Source organism: Eschrichtius robustus, chromosome 13, assembly GCF_028021215.1.
Source record: "Eschrichtius robustus isolate mEscRob2 chromosome 13, mEscRob2.pri, whole genome shotgun sequence".
NCBI lineage: Eukaryota > Metazoa > Chordata > Mammalia > Artiodactyla > Eschrichtiidae > Eschrichtius > Eschrichtius robustus.
This window is the reverse complement of record NC_090836.1, coordinates 43006406-43030586: the sequence shown is the minus strand read 5'-3', so window position 1 is coordinate 43030586 and position 24181 is coordinate 43006406. Positions and strand designations below refer to the sequence as shown.

Sequence of the window (24181 nt, the reverse complement as noted above, 5' to 3'; positions counted from 1 at the left end):
TAACCACTGCGCCACCAGGGAAGCCCTAGATTTTTAAAAAATGTCTCTCAACAAGGTTTTGTAGTTTTCAGTATACAAGTATTATACTTCTGTTTCATATAATTTGAATTTATAAATTTAATTTCAAGTATTATTTTATACATTTTATGTTATTTTAAGTAGGACTGTTTTCTTAATTTTATTCTTGGATTGTTTATTGCTAGTGTATAGAAAACCAATTGATTTTGTATCCCACAACCCTGCTGAACTTATTTATTAGTTCTATTTTAGTGGATCCTTTGGGATTTTCTATATATGAGATCACTGTCATCTGCAAACTTTTATTTCTTCCTTTCCAATATGCCTTTCATTTCATTTTCTTACCTGATTTCCTGAGTAAAATGTTAAGTAGAAATAGTGAGAGCAGACATCCACAGCCTTGTCTTGTGCCTGATCTTAGGGGGGAAAACATTCAGTCTTCCACCATTAAATATGATGTTAGCTCTGGGCTTTTGTAGATGCACTTTATCAGGTTGAGGAAACTCCCATCTATTTGTTTGATGAGAATTTTTATCATTAAAGGGTACTGGATTTCATCAAATGCTTTTTTGTGTGTCTGTTCAGATGACTAAGTTTTTTGTTTTTATTCTATAAATATGATGTATTACATTAATTGATTTTCAGACGTTAAACCAATTTTGCACTCTGGGATAAATCGTACTCAATTATGGTGTATAATACCATCTATATGTTGTTGTACTTGGTTTACTAATATTTTCTTGAGGATTTTTGTGTCTATTTATAATCTCTGTCTTTTAGTGAGTTTAAGTCATGCTGTCTTAACATAACGACTGATATAGGTTGATCTACCATTTTATTATTTGCTATCTTTTTAAAAAATTCTGCATTCTTTTGAGTTAAGATTTTTCAAAACTCTAATTTATTGTATATTTGACTAAACCTCTTTGTACAGTTTCTTTAGTAGTTGTTCTAGGTGTTACAATATAGATGCCTAGTCTATTTATAGTCACTATTTTACCCCTTCAAGTGAACCTTAGAAACTTTACCACCATATTAAATCTCTTTATCCTCCCCCATTTATGTTGTAGTTGTCTTACATATTAAAACTGCCTACACTGAAAACCCCATCAGACAGTGTCATTTTTTTCAACCATCAAACATATTTTAAAGAATTTAATAGGAGAGTAGTCCATTATATTTGCCCAGATCTTGTTGTTGCCTTTATTCATTCCTAACCTTCCAAGTTTCTTTTGGTCTTAAGAACTTTCTTAGCAGTTATTTTAGAGCAAGTCTGCTGTCAATGATTTCTCTTAGTTTTCCTTTATCTGAGAATACTTAGTTCACCTCCATTTCTGAGGGTTACTTTCACTAGATAGAGAATTCTGGATTAATAGTTTTCTTTAGCACTTTAAGAATACTATTTCATTTCTTCTAGCTTGCACAGTTTTTGATGAGAAATCTATAATCATTCACATCATGCCCTTATAAGTAGTGTCATTTTTCTCTGGCTGCTCACAATATTTATGTCTTTATTTTTCAGCAGTTTGATTATGATATATATCTGGGCAGGGATTTCTTTGCGTTTTATCTTGTTTAAGATTTGCTAAGCTTTTTCAATGTGTAGGTTTCACCGAATTTGGGAACATTTCAGCTATTATTTCTACAAGTATTTTTTCTGCAACATTTTTCTGTTCTATAACTCGAATGACACAGTTTTAGATCTTTGAGTATTGTCTCACAAGTCCCTGAGAATTAGTTAATTTTTCCAATCTCTATTCTTCAGATTGGATAATCTCCATTGAACTATCTTTGAAGTTGACTAACTCTTTATCTCTGTTCTCCTATTGAATCCGTCCAGTGAGGTTTTATTTCTGTTAGTGTATTCAGCTCTTAAATTTCTATTTTGTTCTCTTTATATCTTCTGTATTTTGCTAAGAGTTCCTATCTTTCCAAGCATTTCAAGAGAATTCACCCTTACTTGTTAGTTAGAACACTTCAGTAATAGCTCCTTTAAAGTTTTTGTCATATAATTCCAACATCTGGGTCATCTAGGAGATGGCATTTGCTTATAGTCTTTTCCCTTACAAGTTAAGATTCTTCCAGGTTCTTTGTATGCCATGTAATGTTGGACATTTTCAATATTATATTAGACTCCTGTTTAAATCCTATGGAGAATTCTTGATATTCTTGTTTTACCAGGCTATCAGCCTGGTTGTGTCCAAGCTGCAGGTTCTGACAAGCCTTCTGTGGGTCGTGGTTCCAACATCAGTTTAGTTTTCAAAGACTATGCAGTGCTATTCAGATTTGGTCCATGTGTGTACCATGTTTGGAACTTGAGCTATGATCTGTCCTATGTATAGTTCAGTTCTCAAAGTCTGTATATGCTAGGAAAGTCCATTTTTATTCCTTATTTGCTAAAAATTTGAGTGGGTGCCGAATTTTATCAAATACTTTTTCTGCATTTATTGAGTTCATTATATATTGTTTCTGCTGATTCTCACTTATAATGGTTTATTTCTTTGTATGTTTGATGATTTCTGACTGTAAATTCATATTTGGTTGATCTTATCTTTGGTAATTCGGAAAGCTTAACTTGGGGAAACTTCGTTTCAGGTGCTCTAGCCTGCTGTAGGGATCTCAGCTTAATACAAAAATCTCAGGTTCATAGTTCCTTCCTGCAGTAGACCTAAAGTAATGGGTGTACCTTGGTCTTCATGCTTGCTTCTGCTTCCCATTCTAGTTTCAGCTCATGTATTTGTATGTATATGGTTTTATGTTTATTAGGGTAGGCTGATAAGACATTTCTGTTATTTCCTATAAGTGCACAATTCATTAACAAGTATTTCATCTAGGCGCTAAATAACTGTTTTGTGCCGAAAGAGCCCCACTATTTGGAAATAATTAAACTTTTTATCTGTATTCTTTTGCCAATTACCTCTAACAGTCTAAGGTAAGTCTAAAGGTAATCGATGTAAGACTCCAGTAGACCATTCCTGTCTTATATATTTCTGCCTGATATATTTCTTTCCATTTGTTTTTAAACTACCCAAATTCATCATTATTAGTATTATTCTAAAAAGTCAATGGTAACTTAAATGAATGTCTTGGTTCACCATTCTTTCTGATATTCACATTCCTTTTGTTTGGTTTCATTTTCTTCTTCCTGACATGTACCCTTTAGTAATTTCTTAAATCAGTTTGAAATGATTTTAACTTCACCATTATTTATGAGTGATTGTTCAGGTGGGTATATAATTCCAGGCCAACTGTTACTTTCTCTTGGCATTTAAAGATTTTAGTCCATTGTCTTCTAATATTACCATTCAAAAATCTGTTGTCAGCCTAATGGTCACTCCTTTCTAGGTAATTTGTCTTTTCTCTGTGGAAGCTTTTAAGATCTTATTTTTATCTTTGGTGTCCTCCAATTTTGCTTCATAAGATATATCTAGATGTAGGTTTATATTAACTTACGTGGTTGGAACCTTGCTTTCTAAGGCTGAGAAATTCCTTTCATAATGGATTACTTTTTTTTTGGCCACACCACATGGTATGTGGGATCTTAGTTCCCTGACCAGGGATCGAACCCATGCTCCCTGCAGTGGAAGCACGGAGCTTTAACCACTGGACAGCCAGGTAAGTCCCTGGATTACTTTTTTATAGTTTCAAATTGAGCTCATTTTAGTAGGCTTATTTTTCAACCCCCAAAAATTCACAGACAAAATTTTTTGTGTTCATTAACTGTTTATTCAGTAGAGTCCCAATTCCTTAACATGGTAACAAGGTTCTAAGTAATGTGGCTCCTGTTTACCTTTTCTTGCTAAACCACCCCTTCCTCCTTGTACCTTAAATTGCCAATTCCCAGAACAGGCCAACCTCTTTCATATCATACAATCTACCTTTCATAACACTGTTCCCTCAGCCTAAGAAGCTCTCTTCCTGCCTTACAAAACCCCTCCCTGCTCCTAGCTCTCAGAATTTATCAGATTGATGATGAAGTAAATTACATCTTTTATGAAGGCTTTCCTACTTCTTCCGTCAGGCAGGAATGAATACACCCTATAAAAAGTTCTCTCATAACATCGAAAACCTTACTGCATTTGTCTATGTGTTTCAAAAGAGCATTTCATCCTTTTCTGTCTCCCTTTCCTCCTACCATCTGGTCACCAGGTTTGGTCAATTCTACCACAGAAGTGTCTCAGATCCAGCCATGCCAAAGATACCACACTACCTACATGAAATCACCCAGATTATTTCAAAAGCTTTCTGTCAGTTACTTGTACTACTTCAGCTTTCTGTTCATTCAACAAGTAATTATTAAGCATCCATCTACTCTCATCTGGTCATTCTGCTAGGCCCTGAGATGACAAAAAATAATAATGCACTGGCCATGCCCATAAATAAACTGGAATTCCAGTAGCATGAGATAAGTACTATAACAGGGGTTAGTAAAAGGATGCCACAGAAGAAAGACCTAACCTGGTCTTGGGAGGCTGAAGAGAAAGTAAACAGAGAAGGTTTCCAGGAGGAAATGAGGCCTAAAGTATGTGCAGAATGTAGAAGAATGTGTTTCAACAAAGGGACACACACACAAGGGAAAGACAAAGGCTCAGAGCTAGGAAGCTAAGAAAGGGAACACAAAGCAGTTTAATTCTTAAAATCTACAGCCCTTTCGTATTACTATTAAAGTTAGTAAATATGGATATCTAATATTTTGCCAGAAGATAAGTCTAAATTCCTCTTCAACACAGCAACTTGGGCCCTTAAAAATCTTGCCCTGTCTCTCTTAACACTTCCCTTCCTACACAAACACATGCTCCTTCTTGATATAATTTGCTTTGCCAGCACCATTCCAACTCATACGGTAATATAACACATGCGGGGTTTGACACGAGTACTCACCTGTAAGATGGGCGCCGTGCTAGGATCCCGTGGGTTTTCTGTGAGGAGCCTATGCTGTCAGATGAGTCCTGAGACTCTTCACTTTCTGATAAAGATGATACCTGAAAAACAGAACTGGTTTTACTATGATGAACAAAGCAGGTAGAAAAAGAATTAAATTTAATTTTTACTTTCAGAAAAAATGATCTGTCTTCTGCCACCCAAATTCCTTTGTCATTAAATCTAAGGTCTAAAAGAAAGAAAGAAAAGGAAAAGGAAAAGAGAAAGTTTATTTCAGGAGCCCAAACTAAAGGAACATACAACACAGCAGGCTCAGAACAAAGAAGAAAGTCTATCCCCCAAATAAAGCAATACGACTTCACTAGAGTTGTAAAGATCAGTCTCTATACTGATGCACATTATTCAAAGTTTTTTTTTTATCATTAATGCTATCTGATTTGGATTTCGGACATGCTAACTTTGAAATGTTATCAGATATCCAACCAATATTTAATTATTAGATAATGAAATTGAGGAGACTGCTGAATATACAAGCCTGTGAGTCAGGGAAGGGGTCTGGGCTAGACATATATTGGAAGTCACAGCTCTTTAGATAGTCCTTAAAGCCACAAGACTCAGTGAGCTCAATAAGGAGATAAATACAGGACAAAACCCAGGGACACTCTAGCAGTAAGAGGTTGGAAAGAACGGGAGGAACCAGCAAATGAGACCAAGAACAAGCCACCATGAGTAATATTAAATGAGCGAGGTGTCCTTGGAAAACTAGTGAAGACAGTGTATTGAGGAGAAAAGAATAATCAACCATGTCAAATTCTGCTAGCAGGTAAAGTAAAACAAGGACTGAGAACAAGCATTAGATTTGGTAAAGTGGAGGTCACTGGCAAGGGCAGGTACAAACACATGCAACTTAAATATCTGTAATAATTAGCTGTATCTCACTTGACAGTTGAATGAGTTAATACATGTAAAGCACTTAGTGCATGGCACAGCGCAAGCACACAGTAAATGTTAACTCTTGTTAATAATAAACCTATTAAAACTAGTTAATACAATAACCATATGCAAGGTTTAAGTTATAATATCTTACAATTGAGGAAACAAGTTATTTTCAATTTTTAAAATGTTTTAAATTTCTCAGCATTTTTCTGAAGTTGCATTGTGACACCTGACTTCATCTTTATTAAAAAAAAATAAAACAGGCTTCTAGAACGGGCATAAATTCTCTACATTACTTACTCTCTACAGAAGGCCTTCCCCTAAACTATTTAGACTTAGATCTTAAATTCCAGAGAAGCTTGTTTTACATTCTATAGTCTCCTTCAAAAACAAGTTCTAGTGTACTTCTACTTTTCTGTATCTTAAATCTTTATCTTTAGATAGGAAAGAAAGAACGGATCACAATCTGTAATAATTAAGAAATAATCCCAATAACAAATAATAATTAATAACAAGTAATAATTAAGGAAGATCTGTCACTTCTATATTTCCTCATGCACCACAGATATGCCATTTCTAATCTAAATAGTAGCTGTTTTCCCTGTCTGTCCCTAAATTTACTCCAAAGCCTCCCACTGAACTCAAGTAAGAAAGTAATTTCTAAAACTAAGAGATTCCTTATAACTAAGATCAAGTATTTCTCTTTAATGACAGCACTAATAAGAGTAAAATCGTCATATAAAAACTCAAAAATCCATGCAGCAGTCACCTTTCATATAGGAAAAAAACCAAAAACAAAGACAAAAACAAAAAACACATAAAGATGCAGCTCTAGAGCTGACAACACTGCCAGACACTGTATACATTCAAGAGGAAAAAATGAGTTATACAGCTTTTCTTCCAGGATAGCTGCTTCTAAAAATGAGAGATGACCAAAGGCATTCTGAGACTCACAGGAGCCAGAAGATAAAATAGGGAGAAAGAGTAAAAAGAAAAGGAACCCAGGATGGCCTTTTCCTTCCTACTGTTGTCAGGTGTAAATATGAAGGCAGACAGATATAAATAAGAACTTTACTATGAGAGAACTTCTTTTATTTGATCACCATAAAGCATAAGGTAGGTACTTTCTTAGTTTGCTAAAACGCTCACATCATCACCCTTTCTTCAGAATTCTCTTTTTCATGAAGGATACCACTAGGATAAAAAGGTGCTTTCCCTTCAGAAAATCTTTCATTTCCTTAAATTCTAAGCAATAACTTCTTCCCAAAATTGCCTTATGTTTTTACCGGGTAGTATATACATGAAACTAGAAGTTCTAAAACTTTTCTATTTGCCTCGTTTGTTCTAAAATCTAATTTCTAAGACAACTTTATTATCTTGTTTTATAATATTATAACTATAGCAACTTCAGTGTGTCCAGAGACTCAGGGTTCAAAAGTCCCCTCTCTCAACCACTAAGTCTTTGAATTTCTGTACCGTTTGCACGTGTGGTGGGTGAATTACAGAAGACTGAGCTGTCTGGATGACCCCCTGAACCTGTACTTGCTCTCCAGGAAGAGGTACAATTGTCACTGGCGCAGATCCTCTTAATGACATCTAAGAACAAATAAAAATTCAATTAACATAATATAATTATACCTGTGCACGTAAGAAAGCTGAGTTCTTAATACTGGAAAATACATTTCAGAGCTTATTATATTTAACCACATCTATTAATCACATATTAGGTATCTTCTGTGGGCAGGAGACTGCATTAGGGGGTTGAGAGTACAAACAAACTATAAGAGCTATAATATAAGCAGAAAAGTAGACAGCACTGTACTGTGGGAGCAAAGAAAGGGTGCTACTTCAGCTAGGTCTTGAAAGATATACAATTCCCTGAAGGTGTGCTTGGGGGATAGGGTTGGAAGGTATTTGAGGCAGAGGAACTGATTGTGTAAAAACATGGTGGCTCTTCAGAACATGTCATTCTGAAGATATCTGGTTAAAAACCAATTAAGAAATCAAGAATCAAAAAGTGAGAGAAATACCAACTTTGGGCAGTATCTCCAAAGAAAAATAAATTATAATTTCATGATTCAATTATGTACTTGAAATATTTTATTTCTGTGGAAAGTAGATGGGGTTTCATGGAAATACCACAATAAAATGCTAAACCAAGAAAAGCCCACCTGTCATCCTTCAAGACTCAGCTCAGGTTCTACCTATTCCAAGAAGCTTTCCCCAGATATTTTCAGATCTCTCACCTTCCTCTAGACTATCCTGGTTCATACCATTCATCTCGGGCTTAAATCACAAAATAAAATCCAAGGCTGCTTCTTAAGTCCTGAAAATCACCTTTTTGACTCTTTTCTGTGTTTGCATCAGGCCCCCAAAACAATGCCTTATTCCATTTCATTGAAGGTTCTTTACCCTTTCCCAAGACTGGATTAAATTCCAGTCTCATTATCTCCCAAATGCCCAGGTCAGGAAATATGTGTATAAAACTTTATCCAAATATCAGAAAGGAAATGTAAAAAACCAGTACCTTTTAAAATCACACCTCCCCAAAATAAAATTCTTAGGAATAAACCTGACCAAGGAGGTGAAAGACTTATATGCCAAGAACTATAAAACATTAATAAAGGAAACTGAAGATGATTCAAAGAAATGGAAAGATATCCCATGCTCTTGGATTGGAAGAATTAATTTGTTAAAATGGCCATACGACCAAAAGCAATCTAATTTAATGCGGCCCCTATCAAATTACCCATGACATTTTTCACAGAACTAGAACAAATAATCCTAAAATTCATATGGAACCATAAAAGACCCAGAATTGCCAAAGCAATCCTGAAGAAAAAGAACAAAGCAGGAGGCATAACCCTCCCAGGCTTCAGACAATACTACAAAGCTACGGTAATCAAGAGTGTGGTATTGGCACAAAGTCAGCCATATGGATCAATGGAACAGAACAGAGAGCCCAGAAATAAACCCACACACCTATGATCAATTAATCTTTGACAAAAGGGACTTCCCTGGTGGTCCAGTGGTTAAGACTCCATGCTCCCAAAGCAGGAGGCCTGGGTTCGATCCCTGGTCAGGGAACTAGATACCGCATATGGCAACTAAAGCTCCTGCATGTGGCAACAAAGATCCCCCGCAACTAAGACCTGGCGCAGGACTTCCCTGGTGGCACAGTGGTTAAGAATCCGCCTGCCAATGCAGGGGACATGGGTTTGAGCCCTGGTCTGGGAAGATCCCACATGCCGTGGAGCAACTAAGCCCGTGCGCCACAACTACTGAAGCCCACGCGCCTAGAGCCTGTGCTGTGCAACAAGAGAAGCCACCACAATGAGAAGCCCATGCACCTCAACGAAGAGTAGCCCCCGCTCGCTGCAACTAGAGGAAGCCTACACGCAGCAACGAAGACCCAACGCAGCCATAAATAAATAAATAAATAAATTTATTAAAAAAAAAAAAAAAAAAGACCTGGCGCAGCCAAATAAATAAATAAGTATTAAAAAGAAAAATCTTTGACAAAGGAGGCAAGAATATACAAGGGGGAAGACAGTCTCTTCAGCAAGTAGTGCTAGGAAGGCTGGACAGCCACATATAAATCAATGAAGTTTAGAACACACCCTCTCACCATACATAATAATAAACATAAATAAACTCAAAATGGCTTAAAGACTTAAACATAACACATGACACGGTAAAACTCCATGAGAACATAGGCAAAACATTCTCTGATATAAACTGTACCAGTTTTCTTAGGTCAGTCTCCCAAGGCAATAAAAATAAAAACAAAAATAAACAAATGGGACCTAATCAAACTTACAAGCTTTTGCACAGCAAAGGAAACCATAAACAAAACGAAAAGACTATTTGCAAATGATGTGACTGACAAAGGTTTACTTTCCAAAATATATAAACAGCTCATACAACTGAAGAACAAAAAAAAAAACCTAATCGAAAATGGACAGAAGACCTAAATACACATTTCTCCAAAGAAGAAACACAGATGGCCAATAGGCACATGAAAAGATGCTCAACATCGGTAAGTATTAGAGACATGCAAATCAAAACTACAATGAAGGGGAATTCCCTGGCCGCCCAGTGGTTAGGACTCTGTGCTTCCACTGCAGGGGACATGGGTTTGATCCCTGGCTGGGGAACTAAGATCCCACATGCCACATGGTGTGGCCAAAAAAAACCTACAATGAGGTAGCAGCTCACACCAGTCAGAATGGCCATCATTTAAAAGTCTACAAATAACAAATGCTGGAGAGGGTGTGGAGAAAAGGGAACCCTCCCTACACTGTTGATGGGAATGTAAGTTGGTGCAGCCACTGTGGAAAACAATATGGAGGTTCCTCAAAACTAAAAAATAGAATTAGCATATGGTTCTGCAATCCCACTCCTGGGCATATACCCAGACAAAACTTTAATTCAAAAAGATACGTGCACCCCTATGTTCATAGCAGCACTATTCACAATAGCCAAGACATGGAAAGAACCTAAATGTCCACTGACAGATGAATGGGTAAAGATGTGGTACATATAGACAATGGAATACTACTCAGCCATAAAAAAGAACAAAATAATGCCATTTGCAGCAACATGGATGCAAATGGATTATCATACTAAGTGAAGTAAATCAGAAAGAGAAAGACAAATACCATATGATGTTGCTTATATGTGGAAATATGACACAAATGAACCTATGAAACAGAAACAGAATCGCAAACAGAGAACAGACTGGTGGCTGCCAAGGGGAGGGGTTTGGGGGAGGGATGGAGTGGGAGGTTGTGGTTAGCAGATATAAGCTTTTCTATATAGAATGGATAAACAACAAGGTACCACAGTACAGCACAGAGAACTATATTCAATATCCTATGCTAAACCATAATGGAAAAGAATATATAAAAAAAAAGAATGTATATATATGTGTAACTGAATCACTTGGCTGTACAGCAGTAATTAACACAACAGTGTAAATCAACTATACTTCAATTTAAAAAAACAAAACAAAACTAATAACAAAACAAACCAACCTTTATCCAGGTACTGAAAACTGCAGACTTTCAGCACAAACATACTCCATTCAACCTCCCTCACACACACTGAGACATGACCAAACTCTACCACAGCTTCTATCAGTTCAAGGTTGAGTCCCTAGGATGACCCAGCCTCCTTAAAATGCCTCCTAGAGAAAGCTCAATGCTGCCAAAATAATTAACTGTTTGTTCTAGCCAAAACCTGACTATAGGCCTTTGACCTCACTTTTCTTAGAGCACTTACTTTAGAAAACTTGCAGTTGTCAATCTCTGACCCTTGAGATAAACAAATCTTGTACAACCCAGAAATGTCTTTCTCAAGGACCTGGGAGTTATCCCTTTGAAATGTAATCATCAAGAGGATAGGGCCTTTGTCCACCAGTCTCTGTTGGAGGATGGGAGCCTAAATCTGATAAGCACCAGTTAGCAAGTGGACACAAATGGCTGAATCACAGTGACCAACCTCTCCACCTAACATCTTCAGTACTTTTCCTTTAGCACACTCCAGCATTTTAAAAGGGACCCACCTTTTGTTTCAGCAGAGTTGAGCTCAATTTATGCTGGAGTCTCTTCCCTACTGCACTAGTCTGAATGAAATCTATCTTGCTGCCTTTAACAGGTGTCTGGCTTTGTTTCTCACTGACAGTATCCCAATATGGGGATACAGAAATTAGTGAGTAAAAATAAACAGGATTCATGAATCTGAAGAGTCCAGCTCTAGAGTCATCATTACACTCAGAGGTCCCTTTACTTTTCAGACCCTAACTAAAGCCAATCACTCAAATAATGAGGAGAGCTTGTGAGGGGGTTAATTTACATTCTAAAAGGATAAAAGCAATCATTCCTCCAGAGTTTCTGGCAGTCCTTGTGATTTTGTGCAGACTGAGGATCTGGCAGGCAGAAAAGGAAAAACGGCACCAGATTTTGTTTTAGCTAGTAGTCATCACTTCCCCTTATTATCACTGTTCTAACCTCACAAAATGCTCATCACTCAGGGTCCCAAAGCCTGGTGTCTTCCCACTGCCACTCTCAAATGTGATCATCTAAATCCTGAGATCTTTCTCAAAGAAGAAAAAGAGGGACCTGCTGTTCCCCACCCCCCAATTTTAATCTGCGGTTGAAACACAGATGATTGCCTCCACCTGTTACTTTTCAGTGCTGTCTGAGCCTTCTGCAATGATAGAAATGTTCTAAATCTGCACTATCCAATATAGTAGTCAGTATCAAGCATTTGAAATGGGGCTAGTATGACTGAAAGACTGATTTTTAATTTTGTTTAACTGTAAGTAATTCAAATTAAAATTGAAATATCCACTTGTGGCTGCCATACCGAACAGCGCAGTTCTAGATCTTAGAGCTGTAGAACGTGCTACTACACTATGGCACCAACCTCAGAACCCCTCTTAGGAGATGTTAGAAGAAGTAGAAAAGGATTTTTTCTGGAGCTGCTCTGATTAAACTGGGAGCTGTAGGACTAAGGCCCCCTGATTGCCTCTCACTCCACAGGGTAGCTGAGCTCACTCTTATTCAAGTGACTGGGCAAAAATTAGCATTCTCTTTAGCTCCCTAATTAGGGGCTCCCTGGACCATAAACACTTGGGTGAGGGAGGGTGGGGAGTTAGTAGAGTGGCATGGGAAAAGAAACCTCTATTTAACAGAGTTTGAATCCAAAGTCTTCTAACTCCAGAAAGGCACACAGATTTTGGAGTCAGACAGGCTTGGGCTGATTTTTAGCTTAAGGCAATCATTTGCTGCTCTGTGACGCTAAACAAATTACTTAACTTCCCAGGACCTCAGTTTCCTCCTTTGTAAATAGAACTAATAACATCTTTTTCAGAGTTACAGTGAAGATTAAAAAATAAGTTAAAAACAAAAGGGGCGTTAAAAAAATTTTGGATATAAAGCAGAAACGAGAGAAGGACGTGCTCTCACTCTCTCTTGCGAGAACACCAGAATCACAACTAGCTAGCTGCTGGACAATCATCGATAGGAAAACACTGGAACTCACCAAAAAAGATACCCCACATCCAAAGAAAAAGGAGAAGCCACAATGAGACGGTAGGAGGGGCGCAATCAGAGTAAAATCAAATCCCATAACTGGTGGGTGGGGGACTCACAGACTGGCAAACACTTACACCACAGAAGTCCACCCTCTGGAGTGAAGGTTCTGAGCCCCACGTCAGGCTTCCCAACCTGGGAGTCCGGCAACGGGAGGAGGAATTCATAGAGAATCAGAGTTTGAAGCCTAGTGGGAATTGACTGCAGGACTTCAACAGGACTGGGGGAAACAGAGACCCCACTCTTGGAGGGCACACACAAAATAGTGTGCGCATCGGGACCCAGGGGAAGGAGCAGTGACCCCAGGGGAGACTGAACCAGACCTACCTGCTAGTGTTGGAAGGTCTCCTGCAGAGGCGGGGGGTGGCTCTGTTTCACCGTGGGGACAAGGACACTGGCAGCAGAAGTTCTGGGAAGTAGTCCTTGGCGTGAGCCCTCCCAGAGTCTGTTATTAGCCCCACCAAAGAGCCCAGGTAGGCTCCAGTGTTGGGTTGCCTCAGGCAAAACAACCAACAGGGAGGGAACCCAGCCCCACCCATCAACAGTCAAGTGGATTAAAGTTTTACTGAGCTCTGACAACGACAGCAACAGTCAGCTCTACCCACCACCAGATCATCCCATCAAGCCTCTTAGATAGCCTCAACCACCAGAGGGCAGACAGCAGAAGCAAGAAAAACTATAATCCTGCAGCCTGTGGAACAAAAACCACATGCACAGAAAGACAAGATGAAAAGGCAGAGGGCTATATACCAGATGAAGGAACAAGATAAAACCCCAGAAAAACAACTAAATGAAGTGGAGATAGGCAACCTTCCAGAAAAAGAATTCAGAATAATGATAGTGAAGATGATCCAGGACCTCGGCATAAGAATGGAGGCAAAGATCGAGAAGATGCAAGAAATGTTTAACAAAGACCTAGAAGAATAATTAAAGAACAAACAAACAGAGATGAACAATACAGTAACTGAAATGAAAACTACACTAGAAGGAATCAATAGCAGAATAACTGAGGCAGAAGAACGGATAAGTGACCTGGAAGGCAGAACGGTGGAATTCACTGCTGCGGAACAGACTAAAGAAAAAAGAATGAAAAGAAATGAAGACAGCCTAAGAGACCTCTGGGACAACATTAAACGCAACAACATTCGCATTATAGGGGTCCCAGAAGGAGAAGAGAGAGAGAAAGGACCAGAGAAAATATTTGAAGAGATTATAGTCAAAAACTTCCTAACATGGGAAAGGAAATAGCCACCCAGGTCCAGGAAGCACAGTGAGTCCCATACAGGATAAACCCAAGGAGAAACACACCGAGACACATAGTAATCAAATAGGCAAAAATTAAAGATAAATTATTGAAAGCAGCAAGGGAAAAACGACAAATAACATACAAGGGAACTCCCATAAGGTTAACAGCTGATTTCTCAGCAGAAACTCTACAAGCCAGAAGGGAGTGGCATGATATACTTAAAGTGATGAAAGGGAATAACCTACAACCGAGATTACTCTACCCGGCAAGGATCTCATTCAGATTTGATGGAGAAATCAAAAGCTTTACAGACAAGCAAAAGCTAAGAGAATTCAGGACCACCAAACCAGCTCTACAACAAATGCTAAAGGAACTTCTCTAAGTGGGAAACACAAGAGAAGAAAACCTACAAAAACAAACCCAAAACAATTAAGAAAATGGTCATAGGAACATACATATCGATAATTACCTTAAACGTGAATGGATTAAATGCTCCAACCAATAGACACAGGCTTGCTGAATGGATACAAAAACAAGACCCATATATATGCTGTCTATAAGAGACCCACTTCAAACCTAGGGACACATACAGACTGAAAGTGAGGGGAGGGAAAAAGATATTCCATGCAAATGGAAATCAAAAGAAAGCTGGAGTAGCTATACTCATATCAGATAAAATAGACTTTAAAATAAAGAATGTTACAAGAGACAAGGAAGGACACTACATAATGATCAAGGGATCAATCCAAGAAGAAGATATAACAATTATAAATATATATGCAACCAACATAGGAGCACCTCAATACATAAGGCAACTGCTAACAGCTATAAAAGAGGAAATTGACAGTAACACAATAATAGTGGGGGTCTTTAACACCTCACTTACACCAATGGACAGATCATCCAAAATGAAAATAAATAAGGAAACAGAACCTTTAAATGACACAATGGACCAGATAGATTTAACTGATATTTATAGGACATTCCATCCAAAAACAGCAGATTACACGTTCTTCTCAAGTGCGCACGGAACATTCTCCAGGATAGATCACATCTTGGGTCACAAATCAAGCCTCAGTAAATTTAAGAAAACTGAAATCATATCAAGCATCTTTTCTGACCACAACGCTATGAGATTAGAAATGAATTACAGGGAAAAAAACGTAAAAAACACAAACACATGGAGGCTACACAATACGTTACTAAATAACAAAGAGATCACTGAAGAAATCAAAGAGGAAATCAAAAAATACCTAGAGACAAATGACAATGAAAACACGACAATCCAAAACCTATGGGATGCAGCAAAAGCAGTTCTAAGAGGGAAGTTTATAGCTATACAAGCCTACCTAAAGAAACAAGAAAAATCTCAAGTAAACAATCTAACCTTACACCTAAAGGAACTAGAGAAAGAAGAACAAACAAAACCCAATGTTAGCAGAAGGAAAGAAATCATAAAGATCAGAGCGGAAATAAATGAAATAGAAACAAAGAAAACAATAGCAAAGATCAATAAATCTAAAAGCTGGTCCTTTGAGAAGATAAACAAAATTGATAAGCCATTAGCCAGACTCACCAAGAAGAAGAGGGAGAGGACTCAAATCAATAAAATTAGAAACGAAAAAGGAGAAGTTACAACAGACACCACAGAAATACAAAGCATCCTAAGGGACTACTACAAGCAACTCTATGCCAATAAAATGGACAACCTGGAAGAAATGGACAAATTCTTACAAAGGTATAACCTTCCAAGACTGAACCAGGAAGAAACAGAAAATATGAACAGACCAATCACAAGTAATGAAATTGAAACTGTGATAAAAAATCTTCCAACAAACAAAAGTCCAGGACCAGATGGCTTCACAGGTGAATTCTGTCAAACATTTAGAGAAGAGCTAACACCCATCCTTCTCAGACTCTTCCAAAAATTGCAGAGGAAGGAACACTCCCAAACTCATTCTATGAGGCCACCATCACCCTGATACCAAAACCAGACAAAGATACTACAAAAAAAGAAAATTACAGACCAATATCACTGATGAATATAGATGCAAAAATCCTCAACAAAATACTAGCAAACAGAATCCAACAACACATTAAAAGGATCATACACCACGATCAAGTGGGATTTATCCCAGGGATGCAAGGATTCTTCAATATACGCAAATCAATTAATGTGGTACACTATATTAACAAATTGAAGAATAAAAACCATATGATCATCTGAATAGATGCAGAAAAAGCTTTTGACAAAATTCAACACCCATTTATGATAAAAGCTCTCCAGAAAGTGGGCATAGAGGGAACCTACCTCAACATAATAAAGGCCATATACGACAAACCCACAGCAAACATCATTCTCAATGGTGAAAAACTGGAAGCATTTCCTCTAAGATCAGGAACGAGACAAGGATGTCCACTCTCACCACTATTATTCAACATAGTTTTGGAAGTCCTAGCCACGGCAATCAGAGAAGAAAAAGAAATAAAAGGAATCCAAATCGGAAAAGAAGAAGTAAAACTGTCACTGTTTGCAGATGACATGATAGTATACATAGAGAATCCTAAAGATGCCACCAGAAAACTACTAGAGCTAATCAATGAATTTGGTAAAGTTGCAGGATACAAAATTAAGGCACAGAAATCTCTTGCATTCCTATACACGAATGATGAAAAATCTGAAAGAGAAATTAAGGAAACACTCCCATTTACCATTGCAACAAAAAGAATAAAATACCTAGGAATAAACCTACCTAGGGAGACAAAAGACCTGTATGCAGAAAACTATAAGACACTGATGAAAGAAATGAAAGATGACACAAACAGGTGGAGAGATGTACCATGTTCTTGGATTGGAAGAATCAATATTGTGAAAATGACTATAGTACCCAAAGCAATCTGCAGATTCAATGCAATCCCTATCAAATTACCAATGGCATTTTTTACCGAACTAGAACAAATCGTCTTAAAATTTGTATGGAGACACAAAAGGCCCCGAATAGCCAAATCAGTCCTGCGGGAAAAAAACGAAGCTGGAGGAATCAGACTCCCTGACTTCAGACTATACTACAAAGCTACAGTAATCAAGACAATATGGTACTGGCACAAAAACAGAAACATAGATCAATGGAACAAGACAGAAAGTCCAGAGATAAACCCATGCACCTATGGTCAACTAATCTATGACAAAGGAGGGAAAGATATACAATGGAGAAAAGACAGTCTCTTCAATAAGTGGTGCTGGGAAAACTGGACAGCTACATGTAAAAGAATGAAATTAGAATGCTCCCTAACACCATACACAAAAATAAACTCAAAATGGATTCGAGACCTAAATGTAAGACCGGACACTGTAAAACTCTTAGAGGAAAACATAGGAAGAACACTCTTTGACATTAATCACAGCAAAATCTTTTTTGATCCACCTCCTAGAGTAATAGAAATAAAAACAAAAATAAGCAAATGGGACCTAATGAAACGTCAAAGCTTTTGCACAGCAAAGGAAACCATAAACAAGATGAAAATACAACCCTCAGAATGGGAGAAAATATTTGCAAACAAATCAACGGACAAAGGATTAATCTCCAAAATATATAAACAGCTCATTCAGTTCAATATTTAAGAAACAAACAACCCAATCCAAAAATGGGCAGAAGACCTAAATAGACATTTCTCCAAAGAAGACATACAGATGACCAAGAAGCACATGAAAAGATGCACATCACTAATTATTAGAGAAATGCAAATCAAAACTACAGTGAGGTATCACCTCACACCAGTTAGAATGGGCATCATCTACAAACAACAAATGCTGGAGAGGGTGTGGAGAAAAGGGAACCCTCTTGCACTGTTGGTGGGAATGCAAATTGATACAGCCACTATGGAGAACAGTATGGAGGCGCCTTAAAAAACTAAAAATAGAATTACCATATGATCCAGCAATCCCACTACTGGGCGTATACCCAGAGAAAACCATAATTCAAAAACACACATGCACCCCAATGTTCATTGCAGCACTATTTACAATAATAGCCAGGTCATGGAAGCAACCTAAATGCCCATCAACAGACAAATGGATAAAGAAGATGTGGTACATATATACAATGGAATATTACTCAGCCATAAAAAGGAACGAAATTGAGTCATTTGCTGAGACGTGGATGGATCTAGAGACTGTCACACAGAGTGAAGTAAGTCAGAAAGAGAAAAACAAATATCATATATTAACGCATGTATGTGGAACCTAGAAAAATGGACCAGATGAGCTGGTTTGCAGGGCAGAAGGTGAGACACAGATGTAGAGAAGAGACATATGGACACCAAGGGGGGAAAACTGCGGTGGGGTGGGGATGGTGGTGTGCTGAATTGGGCGATTGGGATTGACATGTATACACTGATGTGTGTATAAAATTGATGACTAATAAGAACCTGCAGTATAAACAAAGAAACAAACAAAACAACTAATACTAAACTTTCATTGGGTTATTTGTATGGAAATATGTTAATATAAATGTTTCAGACATTACGTGAAATTTCTAAAAATCTTGTATGTTCTGGTATAATGTTATAAGTCATAATTCTAGTTATTACTTTAAAATGTGTATCTCAGAAATAACTAAATTTCCTTGTCAACTGCATTATTATGAACTTTCATCAACTCTTTAACCGTGGTCATTTTTAAGTCTTTTGTCATTTACAGACAGTTCTGGGTGTACTCTGATGCTTTTGCAAATATGTTCCTATAAAAGGGTTTCATCTTCAAGGAATTCATGGAAAAGACTCTGACAAGTACAGGTTTCTGGTAACTGACTGTACTGCTGAACTGAATGAATAAGCATTTTCAGAACTCTAATGAAAAACTGATGAACTCATAAAAGTGCTAACAAAAGATCAAGATGAAAAAAAAAATTAATTACATGGGACTGAGTGAACTGATGAGGATGAGTATAATTTTTGTGACTTTCTGTCTGAATTAAGAAAAAAAAAAAATCCCACAAGGACTCAGAGGCAAAGAATATACAAATCAATTTTCACTGCAAAGTAAAGGAGCTGTTACAGTGGAGGATTACTGGACTGAATGTCAATATTATGACATAGTATGAGTGTGTTTCATGTTTGGTAATTGCAATCATTGTTGCTTTTGTTGTGGTCATCCATGTACAATGCTTTGTGTCAGTCTATTTATCTCTTGTAAAAATAAAATACAGTGTGTGTGTGTGAAAAAAAATAAAAAAAATAAAAAAATAAAAAATAAAAATAAATAAAATAAAATACAGTGTGTGTGTGTGTGTGTGTGTGTGTGAAAAAAATAAATAAATTTAAAAAAAGCAGAAACAAATGCAGCACTGTAAAGCAATTATACTCCAATAAAGGTGTTAAAAAAATAAATAAATAAAATCATAATAACATTAAAAAAATTTAAAAACTAAAAAAAACCAAAATTGTGTACACACACACAATAAATAACAATTTAGAAAATTTAAACACTGAAGGTCATTTGATAATATTAAGGAATAATTTTTTTAGGTGTGATAATAGTATTGTAGTTATGTTCTTTAAAGGAGTTCTTATATTTTAGAGATACATACTGAAATACTGAAGGCTGAAATGATATCTAGAATTTGCTTCAATATAATCCAGTTGGTGGTGGGTTAGGGGGGACAAGGAGCCGTGAGTTAATAATTGCTGAAACAGGGTGATGGGAACCATGATGGCTTAACCTAATAATCTCTTCTTCTGAATATGTTTGAAATTTTCTGTATTAAGTATTTTGAAAAGTACAATACTGAACACAACAGCGGCTGGTCCTGTGTCGCTCCAGAGCCCAGTGCTCTTTCCAAGACATCTTATCCCTCCTGGTACCACTGACTTTTAAAACCTCTCACACTCTGTATGTTCTCAATTTGCTTCCCACACAACAAGTTTATTTGTTTTGCCTTTTCATTTCAAGGAAAAAGGAAGAACAGACTGTTTTGACATTTGGAATAATGATTTTTTACTTACTTCAGTATCAACTATGGCAAACCCTTAAGCCCCAGGTATCCTGCGCAGTTATTAATGGACTGGAGCCGTTATTTCAAAATACAAATGAAAAATAAAATGAACCAGAGCTGTACATCTTTTAGTTTATTATTTAATGTAAAGATAATTTAACTGTAATTTTGTGGTTATAATTTTTTTCCCCCATAGTTAAGCCTATGCTGTACTTGCCCCAAAATGTCACTACTTCCTAGGTCTCAAAAGATTCAAATGATCCTTGGACAGAGAGGATTTATACATGGTAAACTGACCAAAGTAAAGAATTCATACTCAACAGCGTGCTTTCAGGAAAATGTATCTCCTATACTAATATTTACTTCTTATTTTTCTTTAAAGTATATATCTGCTTTTGTAAACTCAAATATACTTAAAAAGAAAACCTTATTTCACTATGATAAATAGAAACTAGTATCACTTGCTGTAAGTATATGGTAACTATAAAAATAAATATAATGAAAACAATGTTGTTACTAAATATCATATTTTTAACTTAAAAACAGGGTAAAATCTTAGATGCTTCATATTTCTTGACACTTCTCTGTCCTCTGCTTCTTACATTCTAAAGACTCTATAGATTCTAAATCACCAAGCCAAAATCTGAAGTACAGTGAGAATTAATAAAAGAGTAAACAAAATCACCTGTCAAGGTAGATTTGAACTGCTCTCAAAGGAGAGGGGGGAATAAGAGGCCAGGTTTTTCTCCAGGTAAAGATAGGGGACCTCCTATTAAGCTGGGATTTGCAAAGGGCCACATCATCAGGGTAAGGTAACAGAAGGAAAGTTGCCTAGGTATGGAGGACGGAAGGGCTGAAGAAGATGTAACTACCTCTCCAGCAGACTACAGAGCCCAATTAACATCACCTAGGTGGTACAAAAAGACAAAAAGAGCCTCAAACCCTGAAGGTGGTTCCCCAGGCACCTGGCAATAGTAAATTCTTTCTGGAGAAAGGCACACTCATCCTTGGCCACAAAAAATTCCCACAGTTTGTCAAGATTAATGGACAGTAAAGAATAAAAAATAACCACAAGGCACCAGGAGCAAGATGCAAAAACAGCAGACAGCACAATCAGACCCAAGTGATTTTTAGATATTGACATTATCAGACATTATAAAGCAATTATGCTTACTATGTTTAAAGAAACAGTAGATTATGTTTCAAGACAAGCTTGAAAATATCTTCAGTAAATAGAAAACTACAGTCGATTTGAAAAAGAGCCAGATTTTCTAAAAATAAAGATAAAATACTTGAAATTTTAAAAATCATTGTTCAGGGCTTCCCTGGTGGCGTGGGCTTCCCTGGTGGTGCAGTGGTTAAGAATCTACCTGCCAATGCAGGGGACACGGGTTCGAGCCCTGGTCTGGGAAGATCCCACATGCCACGGAGCAACTAAGACCGTGCGCCCCAACTACTGAGCCTGCGCTCTAGAGCCCGTGAGCCACAACTATCAAAGCCCATGTGCCTAGAGCCCATGCTCCGCAACGAGAAGCCACTGCAATGAGAAGCCCGTGCACCGCAACGAAGAGCAGCCCCTGCTTGCCGCAACTAGAGAAAGCCTGTGTGCAGCAACGAAGACCCAACACAGCCAAAAAAAAAAAAAAAAAGTCATTGTTCAGATACACCAAACAAAGCTAAAGGGAAACTTAGTGAGCTGGATGACAGGTAAGAAGAAATTATCTGAACTGCAATACAGAGAGACAAACAGATGGAAAATATATGAGAAGTTAAGAGATACAGAGAATAGAGTGAGAAGAACAAAGAGTAGGATAGAGGCAAAATGTGAAGAGATAATGCCTGAAAGTGTTATAAAACTCATGACAGATACCAATCCATACATTCAGGAACCCTAGTAACTCCCATGTGGAATAAATAAAAAGAATTCTACACCTTGGGACTTCCCTGGTGGCGCAATGGTTAAGAATCCACCTGCCAATGCAGGAGACACGGGTTCGACCCCTGGTCCAGGAAGATCCCACATGCCGCGGAGCAATTAAGCCTGTGCGCCACAACTACAGAGCCTGTGCTCTAGAGCCTGTGCGCCACAACTACTGAGCCCGAGTGCCATAACTACTGAAGCCCACATGCCTAGAGCCCATGCTCCACAAGAGAAGCCACTGCAACAAAGAGCAACCCCCACTCGCTGCAACTAGAGAAAGCTTGTGCGCAGCAATGAAGACCCAACGCAGCCAAAAAAAAAAAAAAAAAGTCTACACCTAAACACAACACAGTGGAACCTGCAAAACAACTAAAGGTAAAAAGAAGACTATAAAAGCACCCAAAGGAAAAAAAACAGATTATATTTAAAATAGCAACAGTCCTGTTTTAAACTTACTTCTCAAAAGCAACGATGGAAGACAGAAGCCAGCAGAGTATTTTAAACGTGCTAAAAAATAACTTAGAATTCTGTGCCCAGTGAAAATACCTTTTAAAAATGAAAATGAAATAGGTATTTTCAACAAACAAAAATAGAGCAGCAGACCTACATCAAAGTAAATTCCAAAGCAGTGGTTCTCAACCAGGAATGATTTTTGCCCCCCAGGGACATCTGGCAACACCTGGGGACATTTTGGGTTGTCACAATGGGGTGGGGTGGTTGGTACTGACATCTAGTGGGCAGAGGCCAGGGGTGCTGCTAAATATCCAACAATGCACAGCCCACCACAACAAAGAATTATCCAGCCCAAAATGCCTATAGTGCTGAGGTTTTTCTAAAGCAAATACTTAAAGTAAAAGAAAAGTAATCTCAAATGGAAGCTGAGACATGTAAGAAGGAATGAGGAGCAAAGAAATGATAAATACGTGGGGAAAAAAAATAATGATGAATACATAAAAGAATTATGAGGTTTTATGGGATTAAAAGAGAAAAAGATAAAATTAAATCCTAACAACAGTGACAAGTTAGAGGATAAATGGGAAATAAATGTTTTAAAGTTACTGGAATGTCTGAGAGGAAAGGTATTGATTAACTTTGGACTTTACTAAGTAGGCATGCTATAATTAGAATAATCACTAAAAGTAGTAGCTGAGTTTATGTACAGTCCAAATTGATACAAGTGATGGCAGGATGGAATGAGAAGAAATAACTCGAAGACAAGAAAGGAGAGAAAGAGAAACATGGAACATGTGGATCAAAAAGTAAAAAATAAGATGGTAGGTCTAAATTTATATGTATCAGTAATTATGTCAACTGTACATGGACCAAAGCTCTGTTAAAAGTCTAGAAGACTACAATGGAATACTATTCAGCCATAAAAAAGAATAAAATCTTGCCATCTGTGACAACATGGATGATCTTGAGGGCATTATGCTAAGTGAAATAACTCAGACACAGAAAGACAAACACCACATGATCTCATTTATATGTGGTATAAACAACAACAACAAGCTCACAGAGAGACTGGTGTCTGCCAAAGGCAGGGGGTGAGCAAAAAGCACAAACTTCCATTTATAAAAACATTTACTGTACTGCCTATTTGAAACTTGCTCAGCGTACATTTTAAAAGTCCTCATCAGAAGGAGAAAAGTTTTTCTAACTATGTATGGTGAGGGATGTTAACTGGACTTACTGTGGTGATCATTTCCCAATGTACACAAATATTAAATCATTATATTGTACACATGAAATTAATACATTATATGTTAACTATACTTGAAACAAACACAACAAAACAAAAACCACAATGAGATACTGCAACACATTCATCAGAATGGTTACAACTTAAAGAAACTCACAATACCAATTTTGGGTACTTAAATGTATCAACAGTGCTCTCATATACTTCTGGTGGTGTTGTAAATTGGTGTAAGTTTATAAAATTGTTGGCAGTATCTACTACAACTGAACATTTGCATATCCTATGACCAATTCATGGGCAGCACAGACATGTACAAGTGTGTGCACTAAGCACAATTCACAATATCTAAAAACAAGGGAAAAAAGTCTAGGAAACTAGATCTTTTTTTTT

The 24181-nt window shown here is 37.3% G+C and overlaps 1 protein-coding gene across 4 annotated transcripts in view; it reads right to left on the bottom strand.

Annotated features, from left to right (window-relative positions):
* ATF1 (activating transcription factor 1) overlaps nucleotides 1–24181 on the bottom strand; it is a 60818-nt gene that overhangs the window by 14341 nt on the left and 22296 nt on the right. For 2 of the 4 annotated variants that reach the window (XM_068561122.1, XM_068561125.1), the window contains exons 3-4: nucleotides 7312–7431; nucleotides 4900–5000 (exon numbers count right to left, since the gene is read on the bottom strand). In XM_068561122.1, the coding sequence (XP_068417223.1) occupies nucleotides 4900–5000; nucleotides 7312–7431 (221 nt within the window). The remainder of the gene's footprint in view (nucleotides 1–4899; nucleotides 5001–7311; nucleotides 7432–24181) is intronic. The other 2 variants (XM_068561124.1, XM_068561126.1) reach the window with 1 other exon arrangement.